At 43.1% G+C, this 17,528-nt stretch overlaps 1 protein-coding gene across 3 annotated transcripts in view; it reads left to right on the top strand.

Annotated features, from left to right (window-relative positions):
* Positions 1-13,722, top strand: part of SLC75A1 (solute carrier family 75 member 1) — a 52,413-nt gene extending 38,691 nt beyond the window's left edge. For all 3 annotated transcript variants that reach the window (XM_077280045.1, XM_077280044.1, XM_077280046.1), the window contains 5 exons: positions 490-598; positions 1,704-1,794; positions 3,766-3,813; positions 10,137-10,226; positions 12,647-13,722. In XM_077280045.1, the coding sequence (XP_077136160.1) occupies positions 490-598; positions 1,704-1,794; positions 3,766-3,813; positions 10,137-10,226; positions 12,647-12,753 (445 nt within the window). In that variant the 3' untranslated portion in view covers positions 12,754-13,722. The remainder of the gene's footprint in view (positions 1-489; positions 599-1,703; positions 1,795-3,765; positions 3,814-10,136; positions 10,227-12,646) is intronic.
* Positions 13,723-17,528: the final 3,806 nt, after the last annotated feature.

Raw genomic sequence — 17,528 nt, 5'->3', positions numbered from 1 at the left:
CTGTAGAAAATAGACAATGGCAGCAGCGCCTGAGACTAAGTGCTGGACCCGGGGAGGGTGATTGAAGGTGAATCTACAAAAACAAACTGTAGCCGGAGAATGTGGGTTTTACAAAATTGGAAAAACCCTTTTAATATTTCACTTTCTTATGGCCAGTTACAATTGGAAAGTCAGCACTGGAGCACATACTGCTGCTCCAACAAGGGACCAGTGTTGTAGCTGAGGGTGTCGGTGGGAGTTGCCCCCAGGCCCATGCTGTTCTGCAGGAAGAATATTTCACTCTCTGGCTTCTGGGAAAGCTGGATAACAACCTTAAAAAAAACTGAGGCCCAAACTATAATGTAAACATGTGGTTTTGGGTGGAGATCTTGTGCTGTCCAGGGAACATCTGGAAGAGATCAGATCTGGGATAAACACTGTGCGGACATCATGGGAATGTTCCCGGCTGTGAAGCCCCATAACCTGCTCTGTTTGATTTTTCTCTGGCAGCATGCAGCAGGGGAAGATGTTTTTCTTCATCGGAATTACCATGGCTGTGATCCAGGGCGGATACGCTCGGAGAATCAAACCGGGAAATGAAGTGAAGGCTGTGAAGCGGGTAAGGATGCAATGACGTCACCGTACGAGGGCCATGATGGCCGTATCCTCCAGGAGCTGACAACCGACCTTTCTGTAGGACGGGACCTTATTCCAATAGGCTAGTCTTGGATTAGCCGACCTGGTGCTGCGTCATCGTTGCGGCGAGCTGCACACATGGCCACTCGCAGGCCTCCAGGTTAGCAGATACTGATGTGGCCACTTGACTGGTCCTGCAAATTGAATCTCTCATCCCTAGAGCTGTTTGATGGGTCAATAAAACCATAGCTCTGATCGTGAAATAATGTAATTACACAACCCAAAAGAAGAGTTAAAACTACTGTAAATTGATTTTTTTCTCCCTCTAGAGCCATTATTTAGTTAGGGAAAGAAAGCGACTGGTGACTATAGTGACTTTCCCTGATAACTGTAGGGACAGATAAAAGACCGGAAAGGCTTGAAGAACCTAACAAACAGCCCTCAATGGTGCAGCTTCCTGTACTCCATTGGTGCAGTCACGCCTGGAGGTTTTTGGGTTTTGGCAATGTGGAACTTCAAAAATGTCCACTATCTGGTATTATGATCAGAGATTTAGTTGATGGGTATCATGGCTGTAGCTCCCAACATCTGTGAGTCCATATTTTTGTATACCTCTGTATAAATTCACATGAAGTCTGGGGGAGAAAAAAAAAATCTGCGCTATTTCTCCACCAGATACTCTATTATGGAGATATTCTATGTTTTGTAACATGGTACATTAGAGGCATCTACAACAGCGCTTCTGGCTCCATACAGTGGGGTGATGGGGACTCAAGAAGACATTACATGATCTCCTAGGTCATGGTGTGGAGATCTGATGGTGTCACCCACCTCTGTATCTGGTGATACTTATACCCCCTATCCTGGATATTCATTAGTATGCTAGATCTAATGAAACATAATGGTGGATGAATTGAGTCTTACCAGAGTTACTCTTTAAGTAGCTTCTGCAGGTTGTGCCTATAAAACGTCAGATCTGGATTTATTTTTTTCTTTCTCGGAGACGCAGACTCCTGACATTTTAGGATAATAATTCTGCTCCTTGTACATCCCTGCTCTTTATACACGGTGTCTCCTCTGCTCTGCAGGCCATCATTCTTCTCATCCCAGCCTTCCTGCTGATAGGATGGGCAAACAGCCTGACCACGCTGGGTTGCGGACTTCTCCTCTATTCTTTTGGTAAGTTCTGACCAGACTCATTTTCCATCATTATATCATACCGTTTCATAAAATATGAGACATAGAAGATTTCGGTATACTCCAAAGAAGGGTTTCTCAATGTGTCCATTAAGTATTGAATGTTAAATGTGATCTACCGTGTATCACTGCTATGTAGAATATATTTATAAAATGAAGGTGCTTGGTGCACATATTGTTCAATTTGGGTGAGCCCACCAGCCACGACAAGGTGACCTCTGTCTGATGGGACCTTAACAATGTATATCAAATATTCCTCTCCTGGGCCCAAACCTTGTTTTTATTTGGCAGTGGATCCAACCAGCTTAACATTTTTTTTTTTTAAGAAATGTAAACATTTTATAAAAGTAAACCTATCCTGCTCACATGCAGGGATTATGTAACAAACAAGCAATCTTTACATGTGTCATGGCTTTGATCAGCTGTGAGACCTGCAGCCGCGGGGACATGAACATAGTATTCGAGCACGTTGAAGACCCTCGGTTAGCACCCGAGCATGCTCAGATAACACCTTATCCCAGCGCGTTCGCTCATTACTAGTCTATACCTGATTCTGTATAGTATAGAATTACTTTTATCGTTTTTCTTGTTTTGTACCCTGCGCCCCCAGTTGCGAATCACCTTGTATAATAGATTTCCGTGGGTGTGTAATTATGGAGGTCCTCCGCCTTCTCCTTAGTAAACCTCATTCCTACTATTAACTGTTCCCAATCCGGGGTCCAATATGGTAATTGTTCACCTAACACAGTGCCGAGACCTTGGAGACGGGCCACCAGTATACGCCCCGCTCTGCTAATTTGGAACATATGACAAAGCCGTTCTCTGGGAGCCGTTCTGTCTTTGTGCTCGTTTTTTAACAGTAATCATCCGCCTTTCCCTTGAAACCATTTATTACTGCATCAAACAAGCACCAAGCAGCATGACACCATTGTACCTTATTTATTTTGCTAATATTTTGATTTTCCTATTTTTGTGGTTAATTCCGCTTTGCTGCCAGCAGGGGGCAGTGTTTGCTGTACTTGTATTATTTGTATTTGATGATGTCTTTAGGAGCAGGAAATCCTCCAGTGATAAGATTTATGTCCTATACGATTATTTGCTGGGGCAACAGAAAACTATACGATGGCCGAAGACTTGGACGAGGGTCGGTGATTGCAGTTACAGGGGTGTTACTTTTTCAGGGAATACAGATTATTTACTGTGAAATAAAAGACATAACTGGATCACTTTGTTTATTTTATTTTTTTAACTTTGTTTCAATTTTTCCTGGTTTCCAAGACCTCTGTTTGCTGTCCATTTCAATAGGACACTCCATATTAAATAAATAAAAATAAAAAAATAAAAAAAATAAATAATATATATATATATATATATATATATATATATATATATATATATATATATATATATATATATATATATATATATATATATATATATATATATATATATTTATTTATTTAATATAAATTTTATTTTTTTTATTTTTCAAAGCTGAACGCATTTATCTATTTTTAAAATTAATTGGCAACACCAAAAATAATACACAGAAGCTTCCCAGGCTTATTTTCTTGAGAAAACTTTAAGAAAAAAAAATAGAGGTTACATGTTTGAGTTTTTGGATTAGATTGCACATATATTGCAACATAGCAAGGCTGGAAAAAAATAGAGTTAAAGGCGTTGTCCATCTTTGGAGCAAGTTTTTTTTAAATGCCTGTAATCGAGCCTAAAGAAAAAAAAAAAAATGTATATATTTTTTGCTATTGAGTCACATAAGCGTTGCACCGTTTGCCGTCTATATGTCTATTGGAGGCTTCAGAATGAGTTAACTGAGAATCTGTCAGTCAGTTTGCTATGAGAGCGTGCCAAACGGCATACTTGTGTGTGAATGGAGACCATAAAGCATCATCGTATAGTTTCCTTTCAACGTTTTATCTCTGTTTTCTGTTCCAGCGGCAGCCATTGTGGTTCCTTGTTTATCCTCATTGGTTTCAACATATGGTAAGTGTCATATGAGACGCTTATAAGGGGATGCAGATTTTTTCCTGAAGCATAGAAAGGCGGCTGGACAATGGTTTGAAAGTTTCTTTAAATCCAGACTTTGCATCCCTTCCACTCAGTGGGACTCTAAGCAGCTGCCTATTCTGCCTAGCCCTTGCAGCAGCCCCTTCATGGTGGGATTAAGGTGCAATAAACAGCTTTCAGCCTCCACGTTGTTTCGTGCCTTTTAGTTGCAGAGTATGTAATGGGTTAAAAGAAACCAGTGGTGTGTACACTGTGGGCTATTCATGCAGGATTGCCCGGCAGAGCCTCCTCCATCCGCTGGTAGGACGCCGCAGTTCTGCCCTCTTCTCTGACTGTATCACCGCTGATAATAGAATATCTGTGATTTACAGAACACAACATTGTATTGTGGTGACTGATGTATTGTGAAGCACACAACACAATCCCAATATTCACCATGTATAATCCTGACACATAACAAATGTTGGGTGCACTTGGTGCCAAATGTAGGAAAAAGAATAAGGGAACATAATGCATTGCAGAATGGGGCCCAGGCCTGCCGCATATCGGTCCGTACACTCTGCAACCAATCCAGAAATGCAAACTTTTTATGCTTCGTACAGTTAATCTGTAATCTTGTGTTTGCCAGTTTGCATCCTAATGCCCTTTATCATAGAAATATATCCAAAGTCTTCAGTGTCATACGTATCTAATATTCTGAGTACAGCGTTACATATTGATTTATTGGATTGTCCCTTGCACTAATGCCTAATCTGCTATTTACACAGGACACATTGCATCAGTTCAGATATAGAATAAATCTATAGGAAAGGTTGGGTAACTATATAACATTACACAATGGAAGACATTATTTATCATATACTGATCATGAGTTACATCCTGTATTATATCCCAGAGCTGCGCTCACTATTCTGCTGGTGCAGCCACTGTGTACATACATTACATTACTGATCCTGTGCTGATCCTGAGTTACATCCTGTATTATACCCCAGAGCTGCACTCACTATTCTGCTGGTGCAGTCACTGTGTACATACATTACATTACTGATCCTGTGCTGATCCTGAGTTACATCCTGTATTATACCCCAGAGCTGCACTCACTATTCTGCTGGTGCAGTCACTGTGTACATACATTACATTACTGATCCTGAGTTACATCCTGTATTATACCCCAGAGCTGCACTCACTATTCTGCTGGTGCAGTCACTGTGTACATACATTACATTACTGATCCTGAGTTACATCCTGTATTATACCCCAGAGCTGCACTCACTATTCTGCTGGTGCAGTCACTGTGTACATACATTACATTACTGACCCTGTATTATACCCCAGAGCTGCAGTCACTATTCTGCTGGTGCAGTCACTGTGTACATAATAATAATAATAATAATAATAATAATAATAAGCTTTTATATAGCACTAACATATTCTGCAGCACTTTACACACATTATCATTGCTGTCCCCCTTGGGGCTCACAATCTCAATTCTCTTATCAGTATGTCTTTGGAATGTGGGAGGAAACCGGAGTACCAGGAGGAAACCCACACAAACATGGGGAGAACATACAAACTCTTTGCAGATGTTGTCCTTGATGGGATTTGAACCCAGGACTCCAGCGCTGCAGTGCTAACCACTGAGCCACCGTGCTGCCCATACATACATTACATTACTGATCCTGAGTTACATCCTGTTTTGTACTCCAGAGCTGCACTCACTATTCTGCTGGTTACAAACATGCTTCAATTTAGTAACAGTTCAAGACAAGTAATGTAATGTATTCTACAGGGTGACTCACTCACTACTTTACCTGGAAAAATTGCTGTAACTTCTAGAAGACGGTTCATCATACTGAAATTTGCACTGTACATACTTTGGTTCATGAGAAGTGAGCGTACACTGAACGACAATGATGAGAAACCTTCTCACGCCGAGTGGTATCACCGATTTGTCGCGCTGCTAGTCGTCTCCACTATGAGAAACTGACGACGCTTAAAAAGGCGTTCAGATAGTCTGTGTGGTGCTGGCTAACACATGAAGGAGGAATTCAGCCGGCGTGTAGCGCAGTGTACAGGTACACGTGTTTTCATTGTGAAAACTTATTGTAAAGTTCCTCAGAGCGGCCAGAGTGAGTTCCTAAAGACGTCTGGAGGTCGACATCAACCGTCCAAACCGTGTATTCTACCATTGTTGTATATGGTGGAAGGTACAGGACCATTACTGGATAGGCATAATGGAGGACGTCCGATAATGTCTGAGGAAACCATTCAAGTTGTGAAACTGCGACTTCTGGCATCTCCACATAAGTCGCTGCACAGGCTTTCCCAGGAGACAGCCATGTCGTATTCCACATGTTAACGAGCGGCCAACAAAGGTCGTGTCTGCCCTTACAGAGTCAGTGTGTATTGATTTAACACCGCCGGATTTTTTTCCTTTGGGGCCATTTGAAAGGTCGTGTTGTGGAGTAAGAAGCCACGAACATTACAGGCACTCTGAGAGAAATTCAGGCTATGACCCCAGACTTCCTGAGTAATACATTCAACAATATGGAACAGCGCATGCAGGCGAGGTTGGATGTGAACAGTGGATATTTTCAGCACTTGCTTTACAACATCAGTTCTTCATGAACCAGGGTATGTACAGTCCACATTTCAGTACAATAGATCGTCTCTTTTAGAAGTTACAGCAATTTTCCTGGTAAAGTATAACAGAGCTGCATTCATAATTCTGCTGCAGCCCGAGCTTGGCTCTTACAGTAAATGACTCCCTTGTTTGGTGTTTGCTCAGAACATAAGTTCTGTAGTCTTTATAACAACCATTGTACAGCCTGAAATCAGCTACGTTGGGTCCATATAAATGTCACGCCATCGACGAGTTTCATTAGCAACCCACAAGGCCGGACTGAAGGAGGCACCCAGCCATGTATCTTCAAAGAGCCAGTCAACTACTGTAGATCTCCATGTAATTACCAAATCTAATATATAAAGCTGAATGTGTGTGTGTGTGTATGTATGTATGTATGTATGTATGTCCGGGATTGGCATCTGAACCGTAGCAGCTACAGCCACAAAATTTTGCACAGTCACACGTCTGGACCCCGAGAGCGTCATAGGCTATGTTGTGAGGTGAAATTTTAACCCCGCGCTTTCCAATTCACCAAACAATTTTGCCCCTATCTACATAATGGGGAAAAAGTGAAAGGAAAAGTGTTGGAGGCGTCGCAGCTACAGGCACAAAATTTTGCACAGTCACACGTCTGGACCCTGAGAGCGTCAAAGCTATATTGTGAGGTGAAATTTTAACCCCGCGCTTTCCAAGTCACCAAACAATTTTGCCCCTATCTACATAATGGGGAAAAAATGAAAGGAAAAGTGTTGGAGGCAAATTAACAGCTGCCAGATGTGAACAAGGGGGACTTAAAGAATGACAGCGATGGCACCAAAGAGTATATACTGTACAGTTGCTAAGGTGGGGCCCCAACATGGGATAATCACCACACCACCACGGGGATATGAACACACACACAAAATGCGCCACACACTACCACGTGCTCGAACACATATACCACCCTCAGTGCACATTTCACCACACATACACCAACCTCGCCACATAAAAGTAGAAACACAAAAGTCGCCGCTCAAAACTCGCCACGCGCAAAACTCTCCACATGCAAAACTCGCCACACGTGCAAAACTCGCCACACGCAAAACTTGCACACGCAGAAAAATTGCCACACGCAGAAAAATTGCCACATGCACAAAAGTTGCAACACATGCAAAAGTTGCCTCACACAAAACTTGCACATACTCAAAAGGCACCACACATAAAACTCGCCACGCGCAAAACTCGCCATGCGCAAAACTTGCTGCACACAACTTGCTACACTAACCTGTCACATGCAACTCGACACACAAAAAGTTGCTACACGCATGTCGCCACACAAAACTCATCTCACAAAAGTCCCTACATGCATGTCGCCACACGCAACTCAACACACACAACTTGACACACGAAACTCGCCCTAAAACACACACAAGTCTGGTATCCTTCAAAAATAAAAATCTGATTAATAAGCAGACAAACTACAAGAGCAACAAATGTACCATATAGGAATCCGGCAGCTGTCAGTCACATGACCAGTCTATTATGTGTATGTGTGAGCTAATATATACTGCCAGGGGGTGGGCTTACTGTTGGCTGGGGATTTATCAGGCTGCCATTTTAGCTTACAAATACTGAGGTAAAAATACTGACCAAATAACGTGTGAACGAGGGCTAATACAGGAGGAGATGGCATACAGCTATATACTATATACAGGAGATGACACACAGGTATATACTATTTACAGGGGAGATGACACACAGGTATATACTATATACAGGAGGAGATGACACACAGATATATACTATATACAGGAGAGATGACACACAGGTATATACTATATAGAGGAGGAGATGACATACAGGTACATACTACATACAGGAGGAGATGACATACAGGTATATACTATATACAGGAGGAGATGACACACAGGTATATACTATATACAGGAGCAGATTACCTACAGGTATATAGTATATACAGGAGGAGATGACACAGGTATATGCTATGTATAGGAGGAGATGACATACAGGTATATACTATATACAGGAGATGACACACAGATATATACTATATATAGGTGAGATGACACACAGGTATATACTATATACAGGAGATTACATACAGGTATATCTAATATATAAAGCTGAATGTGTGTATGTATGTATGTGTGTATGTCCGGGATTGGCATCTGTACCGTCGCAGCTACAGCCACAAAATTTTGCACAGTCACACGTCTGGACCCCGAGAGCGTCATAGGCTATGTTGTGAGGTGAAATTTTAACCCCGCGCGTTCCAATTCACCAAACAATTTTGCTCCTATCTACATAATGGGGAAAAAGTGAAGGGAAAAGTGTTGGAGGAAAATTGACAGCTGCCAGATGTGAACAATGAGGACTTAAAGAATGAGAGCGATGGCGACAAAGAGTATATACCGTACAGTTGCTAAGGTGGGGCCCCGACATGGGATACTCACCACACACGGGGATATGAACACAAACACAAAATGCGCCACACACTACCACGTGCTTGAACACATATACCACCCTCAGCACACATTTCACCACACACACACACCAACCTCGCCACATAAAAGTCGAAACACAAAAGTCACCACTCAAAACTCGCTACATGCAAAACTCGCCATATGCAAAACTAGGCTCACGCAAAACTCGCCACACGTGCAAAACTCACCTCATGGAAAACTCACCTCATGCAAAACTTGCACACACAGAAAAATTGCCACATGTACAAAAGTTGCACCACATGCAAAAGTTGCCTCACACAAAACTTGCACATACTCAAAATGCACCACACATAAAACTCGCCACGCGCAAAACTCGCCATGCACAAATCTTGCTGCACACAACTTGCTACACTAACCTGTCACATGCAACTCAACACACAAAATGTTGCTACACGCATGTCGCCACACAAAACTCATCTCACAAAAGTCGCTACATGCATGTCGCCACACGCAACTCAACACACACAACTTGACACATAAAACTCGCCCTAAAACACACACAAGTCTGGTATTGTCCTTCAAAAATAAAAATCTGATTAATAAGCAAACTACAAGAGCAACAAATGTACCATATAGGAAATACGGCAGCTGTCAGTCACATGACCTGTCTATTATGTGTATGTGTGAGCTAATATATACTGCCAGGGGGGAGGGCTTCCTGTTGGCTGGGGATTTATCAGGCTGCCAATAGCAACCAATCACAGCTCAGCTTCTATTTTGCTACAGTTAATTAACCTGAGCTCTGATTGGTTAATATAGGCAACAAAGACATTCTCAGTATAACAAAGCTAATATATGTTGTGAAATGCTTCTATTTGCTTAGTTTTTGCCTTTTAATAATTACATTTCTATCTATTTGTTTTGTGGTTTTTGTGTGCAGAATAAATTTTTGTTAACACATTCTATTTTGCTAACAGCAGTCATTAACCCGGGCGAAGCCGGGTAGTACAGCTAGTATTAGCATAAAATGCCGTAATATACAGTAAATGAATAATGCCACAGTGCCAAAATAACGAGCTATACACTGCTCCGGTACAACATAATGCTGCCATAAAATCTCTCTCCAGTGATGGCGGAGTAGTGAGTTGCCCATTTTTTTATGGAGGGGACGAGTGAATTCCGGTAATATTTTGTGCGCTGTTATATCATGTGTCTCTTGCCTTCTCCAGGTTCAGCCAGTCAGAAGGGCACAGTGATGGGAATCCTCCGGAGCCTGGGGGCCCTCGCCCGAGCCGTGGGGCCTATCTTATCGGCAAGCCGTGAGTGTCCGCTCACTATACTTAGCTCAGGATGATTAGATTAGACCCCTGTACCGGCGCTGGGAGAACTCCTCGTGTCACTGGTGGGCTGGGTGTGCTCACATTGGAGGGACGCCAGGATTTCAGAACGTTTATGGAGAACATAAAACAGGAAACGATCAGTCAGCACAAATCTGAATCGTTCCATCCAGATATCAGCCCCAGAGTAAATCATCCATTACTAGTTAATGGCCGTTCTGACAACACACGAATCCCACGGGATGTCTCCACCCAATGTGCTCCACATTCACCTTCCATCATGGATAATCAGGCACCGAAGAGATCATGGTTACTCACTTCTCTGCCATATGATCTGCAGCATTACAGTGAAGGGAGGTCTGTGTTCTAAAAAAAACCTGGAATTCCCAGTTAATAAGGTGGGTTCCCCCAATTCCACCCTCTTGAATTGCACATACTATGGGTAAGTGCACACGTGTTTTTTTTCCCCACTGGAAGATACCTTCGGAAGTGCTCCTAATTAGAGATGAGAGATGTTTGGCAATCGTTTCCAAACATATTCTCTCATCTCTAGTCCCATTGGCTCCAATGGCGTTCCGCTATGTTTGGCAAATATTACAAATTCGGCAATTGTAATCCGAACCCAATTTTAAAAAAGTCGCTCATCACTGGTGTTTTGCAAATCTGAAGTGTGGCTTTTGGTTGTTTTTCAATTTTTGGATAGTTGCTTGTTGTGAATTCTGCTCGTGGGCTCCCTCCGGTGGTTATAAGTGGTAGCGCTGCTGTCTTTGGATCGCAGCATTCATCAGGTTTGTCCACTTAGTGCAATTCTACTGGGCTATTTAGTCTTGCTTGACCCTTTAGTCAGTGCCAGTTGTCCATTGTTCCTGGAGGATTCACATCCCTGCCTGGTCTCTCCTGCTTTGCTGTTCATTTCAACAAAGATAAGTTCTGGCTTGTTTTTTGCAGTCCACATGCTGTGGGCCTTATAGTTCAGTTCATTTCCATGTTTTGTCTTGTCCAGCTTGGTCTGTATAAGGATTTGTTCAGCCAAGCTGGTATCTCTGGAGAGGCAGATATACCCTCCATATCTTTAGTTAGATGTGGAGATTTTGTATTTTCTGTGGTGGATATTTTCTAGTGTTTTAATACTGACCGCATAGTACTCTGTCCTATCCTTTCTATTTAGCTAGAGTGGCCTCCTTTGCTAAATCCTGATTTCAGTCTGCGTATGTTATTTCCCTCTCCTCTCACAGTCAATATTTGTGGGGGGCTGTCTATCCTTTGGTGATTTTCTCTGAGGCAAGATAGTTTTCCCGTTTCTATCTCTAGGGGTATTTAGTCCTCCGGCTGTGTCGAGATGTCTAGGGAGTGATAGGTACATCCCACGGCTACTTCTAGTTGCGGTGTTAAGTTCTGGGTCTGCGGTCAGTACAGGTACCACCTTCTCCAGAGTACGTCTCATGCTGCTCCTAGGCCACCAGATCATAACAGTTGCTCTTTTATGTATTTTTTATTTTTTGCATTGTTTTCGTGGCATCTTTTATTCTGACTCTGAAGATTTTTAATTTTTTTTTATAATTCAACAATGAAGAAGTCGTGTTTTTTTTTGTTAAATACAAAAGCTGAGATTAAGCTCAGACGTATTCCTCCAAGCGTCCTTTTAAAGTATTGATCTCCTTCAGAACACAAAATGCCTAAAGAATGAGACGCTCACTTCTTTTCACCGCTTGATATCCCTTGAAACAGTGACAGAGGACTTTTACCTAGCACTACGCGCCTTGAGAATTCACCTGTGCCGGTAGCGGGTGGTCATGTGACCGCAAGCATGTGATTTGCAAACTTCCAGCCACATTCTGACTAGACGTGTCTGGCCTCGCTCTATTCACTCGCACGTCTAGTTGGCAGATGACTGAATGTGTGCAAATCACATAATTGTGGTCACACATCCGCCTGCGCCTTGCGCTGGCCTTGGAGAATCCTCACAGTGCGCATTACGTGCACTGTTAGGATTCACAAGTCTGTAGTCACACAGTGACTGCAAACTTGTATCCTAAGGCCAGAAGATCCCTTTAACCATGAACATAAGAAAAGCTAGTTGTTTTCACATAGAAATAAAAATTAATTAATTGACAGTGGTCAATATTGGAGAAATATAGGATTGCATGGCCAACTATGTAATGTTTGGTAAATTTGTGAAAGCTGATCTTTACATTAGAGAAACCCATCCCCCATCTTTTTGTACATTCATACAACCTTTAAAATTGTGGGGCAAAAGAAAGCTCATCCCCCTACCCAGGAAACTCTGGGATCACTATTACTATCCGGCTGGTGGTGTTGCAGTTTGTAGATCCGTACACGTTTGTCGGGGAGCATTTTGCTGTGATACTTTACCTTAATAGTGATTTTTTATTCCCCGGCAGTCTACTGGCTGATTGGAGCTGAAGCCTGCTTCACCGTCTGTGCCGTCTCCTTCCTGATCCCACTCGTTTACCTCAGACGCGTGAAGGAGAATAAAAAGAAGGAATAAGAGGATCCAGTGAAGGAGAAGGCTCAGCGGATCACTGCACAATGGAGGATGACCAAACACTTGAAACCCTATTGATAGGGCATGCAACGCTAATATGGGGTCATCTGTTTGGGACCCCCCTGTCTATTTTACCTGAAACTGAGAGAAGACAGTTCTCATTTCTGGGACATTTTTTCTTATTTTAAACTATGAAGATGATGGATGATGACACAGTTGTAAGAGCGCCTCGACCATAAACATTTTGGTTCCTAGTTCCAACAGGGGGGTGGCTGTGTTGGTGGCCATTACTTCCGATGGATATGAAGTCTGATTGTCCTGCTTGTATCCATATCTGTTTTATTATACAGTGCAAACATGTTCACCCCCTTCCTCCAAACCCACCCTTATTAATAGCTTGGCTCATGGTGCTCCCTATACATGAACCGGACAATTGAACGTAGGTCAGATTAGTCTTTGTAGATAATACATAGATGCGTTGGCACTTTCTATATTATAAGAGCACGCTCACTCATCATGCAGATAAGTTGGGCAGATTCTCATTATCAGGCGTGCTCAGTCCCCTATATCATTCTTATTTCTTTTTAGAAAATTCTGTTTAATTTCTATAATTAAAGGGCAACTTTCAAACATACACATAGTATTTATTTGTGATACCTCTATGTTCCTTATAATTACCCAAAAAGGAATCTGTTAAAAAATGGGATCAATCCTCAGAATCCCAGAAGAAAGGACATAAAGAAAAAAAAACTGCCTGTGCTAATTTTTTTTAGGCTAAAAATGTTAAATAGGTCAGAGAAGTATATAGCTCGTTACACTTTGTTTGTAAGAATAAAAAGGGTAAAGGGTGGGCTTGTGGATAGACGTACCACGAGGTGCTTGTACATTGCTTGTATTAGATTTTATATCGCTTTTATAGGATGAGCGCTTTTTAACTTCATATTTTGTATTTTAAATTAAAAAAAAATCTTACATTTGCTCTATTGTTGGCCATTATTTCGCAGGTTGGACTTTAAATGCTGCAGTCTGACAGTGGTGATTAAATGGAATGTGCGCTGGTGCTTGCCGACTCCGATCAGTGCTCCGGAATATGATTGCTAGGCACTGATGGTTTAATAGGACAACAAGGGGCCTGTTGAAGGTCCCTGACGCTGTCATCTTGGTCCGCCCCTGAAACTTGGCTATATGCTGAGCTTCAAAGGAGACTGTGATTTTCACTATACACTGCAGTACTGTAGTATTGCAATTTACACTATGAACTATTGGACACAGGTTCGAGTCACTTATAAAAATAAAGGTTTTTAAAAATATAAAACTATTTTTTAATTTTGAATGGGGGGGGGGAAAGGGTAGTGATTAAGAAAATAACTGTATTCTTAATCACAGCCTACAGAAAAGTCTGATCTATCAAAATATAAAATCAAAAACTTACAAATAGAGCTTTAATTTAAATTGCTTTAATTAGTTGGGCAGCATGGAAATAAGCAAGTTTGCAATTGACTTGCTTTTTCTATCTGCTGTTGGGCAGCACGGAAATAAGCAAGTTTGCAATTGACTTGCTTTTTCTGTCTGCTGTTAATTTCCTGCAATTAAAGCTTTAATCTTTAATAGTGTACATCTCATTTCCATAGAGCCTGACCAATAGGTTTTATCCAGACCCTGACCAAGAGTACGCAGTAGTTACATTCCAGGAGAGGAGTTAACTCTTAACATCCCAGTCAACGCACACCAGCCCATTGATTTATATACAGAAATTTTCTGATCACCTACCTCTCCTCTGTCTCATCTCCTTACAAGTTGCTGTTATGAATCATTCTCTGAAAGCTGCTGGCTCCTGACTTTACAAGTCTCCTTAGCAAGACTCTTGGCTCTCACTGTCTGGAGCTTTGAGCTTAGGCTACATTCACACTAGCGTCGTGCACTGCACGTCGCTATACGACGTTGCGGCGCACCGACGCTAGCTGTGGAAGCGCCGCACAACGGGGGCAGCGGATGCTGTTTTTCAACGCATCAGCTGCCCCATTCTGAGGTCCGGGGAAGCGGGGGCGGAGTTCCGGCTGCACGTGCGCGGTCGGAAATGCTGCAGAAGACACACCAAAAAACGTTACATGTAACTTTTTTTAGTGGCGATGGTCCAACGCAACACGACGCAACCGTCACACGATGGTTGCGACGTGTGGCAATGCGTCGCACTGCGTCGTTAATAAATCTATGGAGAAAAAACACATCCTGCAAGCACTTTTGCAGGATGCGTTTTTTCTCCAAAACGACGCATAGCGACGTGCAGTGCACAACGCTAGTGTGAAAGTAGCCTATTTCAAATGCACTGTTATCTGTATGTGTGAATACAATGAATGCAGTGCACACTCCAGAACAAACCACAGATAGCTGAATGTGTTACTGCAGAAGTTGTGCTGCGCTTTATAGTTCCACTAATACTACATTCACCAGAACTGTCACTCAAGGGTGAGAGCCCTCCCTGCCAGAAACCAGTTAGCAAAGAGACTATAGCTCTGGGCGCCTCAATAAACAACTTAAGAATACCCGATTTTGTCTTTTTTTTTTCTTTATGGGGTTTACCAAACAAAAATGCAATTCGTCCCTAAAAAAAAAAAAATCTACTACGAATTGGTATAAATTAAAAACCAGCTTGACACACACAAAAAGAAGCATTAATTCAATGCGCTCGTAGGAGGAAAAAAAAAAGAATCTAACAAGCCTTGGAAAATGGCACACAAACACTTTTTTATTTTTATTTTTACAACTTTCTGAAAGTTTTTTTTCTTCAACTTAAATGGGGGAAAAAAATGTATACAACTTTTAGAAAAAATAAAGGGAACACTAAAATCCCACATCCTAGATATCACTGAATGAAATATTCCAGTTGTAAATCTTTATTCATTACATAGTGGAATGTGTTGAGAACAATTAAACCTAAAAACGATCAACGTAAATCACAACTAATATCCCACGGAGATCTGGAGTTGGAATGAGGCTCAAAAACAAAGTGGAAAATGAAGTAACAGGCTTATCCAACTTCAGTGGAAATGCCTCAAGACAAGGAAATGATGCTCAGTAGTGTGTGTGGCCTCCACGCACCTGCATGATCTCTCTACAACTCCTTGGCATGCTCCTGATGAGGCGGCGGATGGTCTCCTGAGGGATCTCCTCCAAGACCTGGATTAAAGCATCCGCCAACTCCTGGACAGTCTGTGGTGCAACGTGACGTTGGTGGATGGTGTGAGACATGATGTCACAGATGTGTTCTGTCAGATTCAGGTCTGGGGAACGGGCAGGCCAGCCCATAGCTTCAATGCCTTCATCTTGCAGGAACTGCTGACACACTCCAGCCACATGAGGTCTGGCATTGTCCTGCATTAAGAGGAACCCAGGGCCAACCTCACCAGCATTTGGTCTCACAAGGGGTCTGAGGATCTCATCTCGGTACCTAATGGCAGTCAGGCTACCTCTGGCGAGCATATGGAGGGCTGTGCGGCCCTCCAAAGAAATGCCACCCCACGCCATTACTGACCCACTGCCAAACCGGTCATGCTGAAGGATGTTGCAGGCAGCAGATCGCTCTCCATGGTGTCTCCCGACTCTGTCACGTCTGTCACATGTGCTCAGTGTGAACCTGCTTTCATCTGTCAAGAGCACAGGGCACCAGTGGCGAATTTGCCAATCCTGGTGTTCTGTGGCAAATGCCAAGCGTCCTGCACGGTGTTGGGTTTTGAGCACAACCCCCATCTGTGGTTTCTAACCGTTTGTGCTTTGGAGGGTAAGGGAGTTCAGTTCAAGAAGGAAGTCAGTTCAATCAGACTGTCAGAGGACAGAGAAGAGAGCAGACAGACACAGAGTGTCAGAAGGTCTGAAGGGGTTCTGTAGCCTGAGGTACTACAGCCTCTTGAGAAAGAGAATTACGAAGGAAAGAACATCGTTCAGTGAGCGTGAAGGAGAGCGAGGCACAGGAGAGTGACATCAGGGGAGGACAGCTGCGAATGAGCCATCTCCCTCTGAAGCGCAGATTACCGGTAGCTGGAACATTGAGGTTGTGAGGGACTCTAAGACTTACAGCAGAAACCGGCATGACAGCTGAACTGCAAGTTACCTGTCTGCCCTAATACCCGGGAGGCACAGTGACATATAGAGCCCGGGCTGTGATAGAGACCCTATAAAAAGGCTCGAGTCACCTGTCATACGGGTTTGTGTCCCACCTTTACGGAGGATAGAGAGAGAACTGTGAGGACCTTATCGGACGCCACAGGCAGTAAGGGACTACAACACCACCGCGCTATGAGGAAGGCTTTCATCTCCACCTGGTAAAGGGGAACTCTGGATTCGCTTCCAAGCTGGCCGGACCCTGCCTGTACCTGTGATCTGGTGCCCTGGACTGCGGTTGCCTGAAGCCTACAGTAAACCACGTAAAGAGACTACACACCTGTGTCCTCATTCATTACTGCACCGTTCACCATCCTCATCTATGCCCTGGGGGCATACTTCACCTGTGGGAAGTTATACCATCATATCAAGCTGCCATAACATCACCCCAGTGGACCCCTTTAAGCAGCCTCGGTCCCCACTGACCGAATACCACAGGTGGCATCATGAACAAACTATTCACCAAATCCTTTTAAAGACTTTCCCTTTTACATGGGCGCCCAGGGCCACGGACCGGGTCGCCGCCACTGTGACATCCCCCTGTGAGTACCGGACCCGGTGCCGAGTACCCCACGGCCCTGGCGGGCGACTCACATGCACATTTGTGGCCTGCTGGAGGT

The sequence above is a fragment of the Ranitomeya variabilis genome, chromosome 1 (assembly GCF_051348905.1).
Source record: "Ranitomeya variabilis isolate aRanVar5 chromosome 1, aRanVar5.hap1, whole genome shotgun sequence".
NCBI lineage: Eukaryota > Metazoa > Chordata > Amphibia > Anura > Dendrobatidae > Ranitomeya > Ranitomeya variabilis.
Note: the sequence above shows the minus strand (reverse complement) of the source record. Positions and strands in the feature narration are given on the sequence as shown.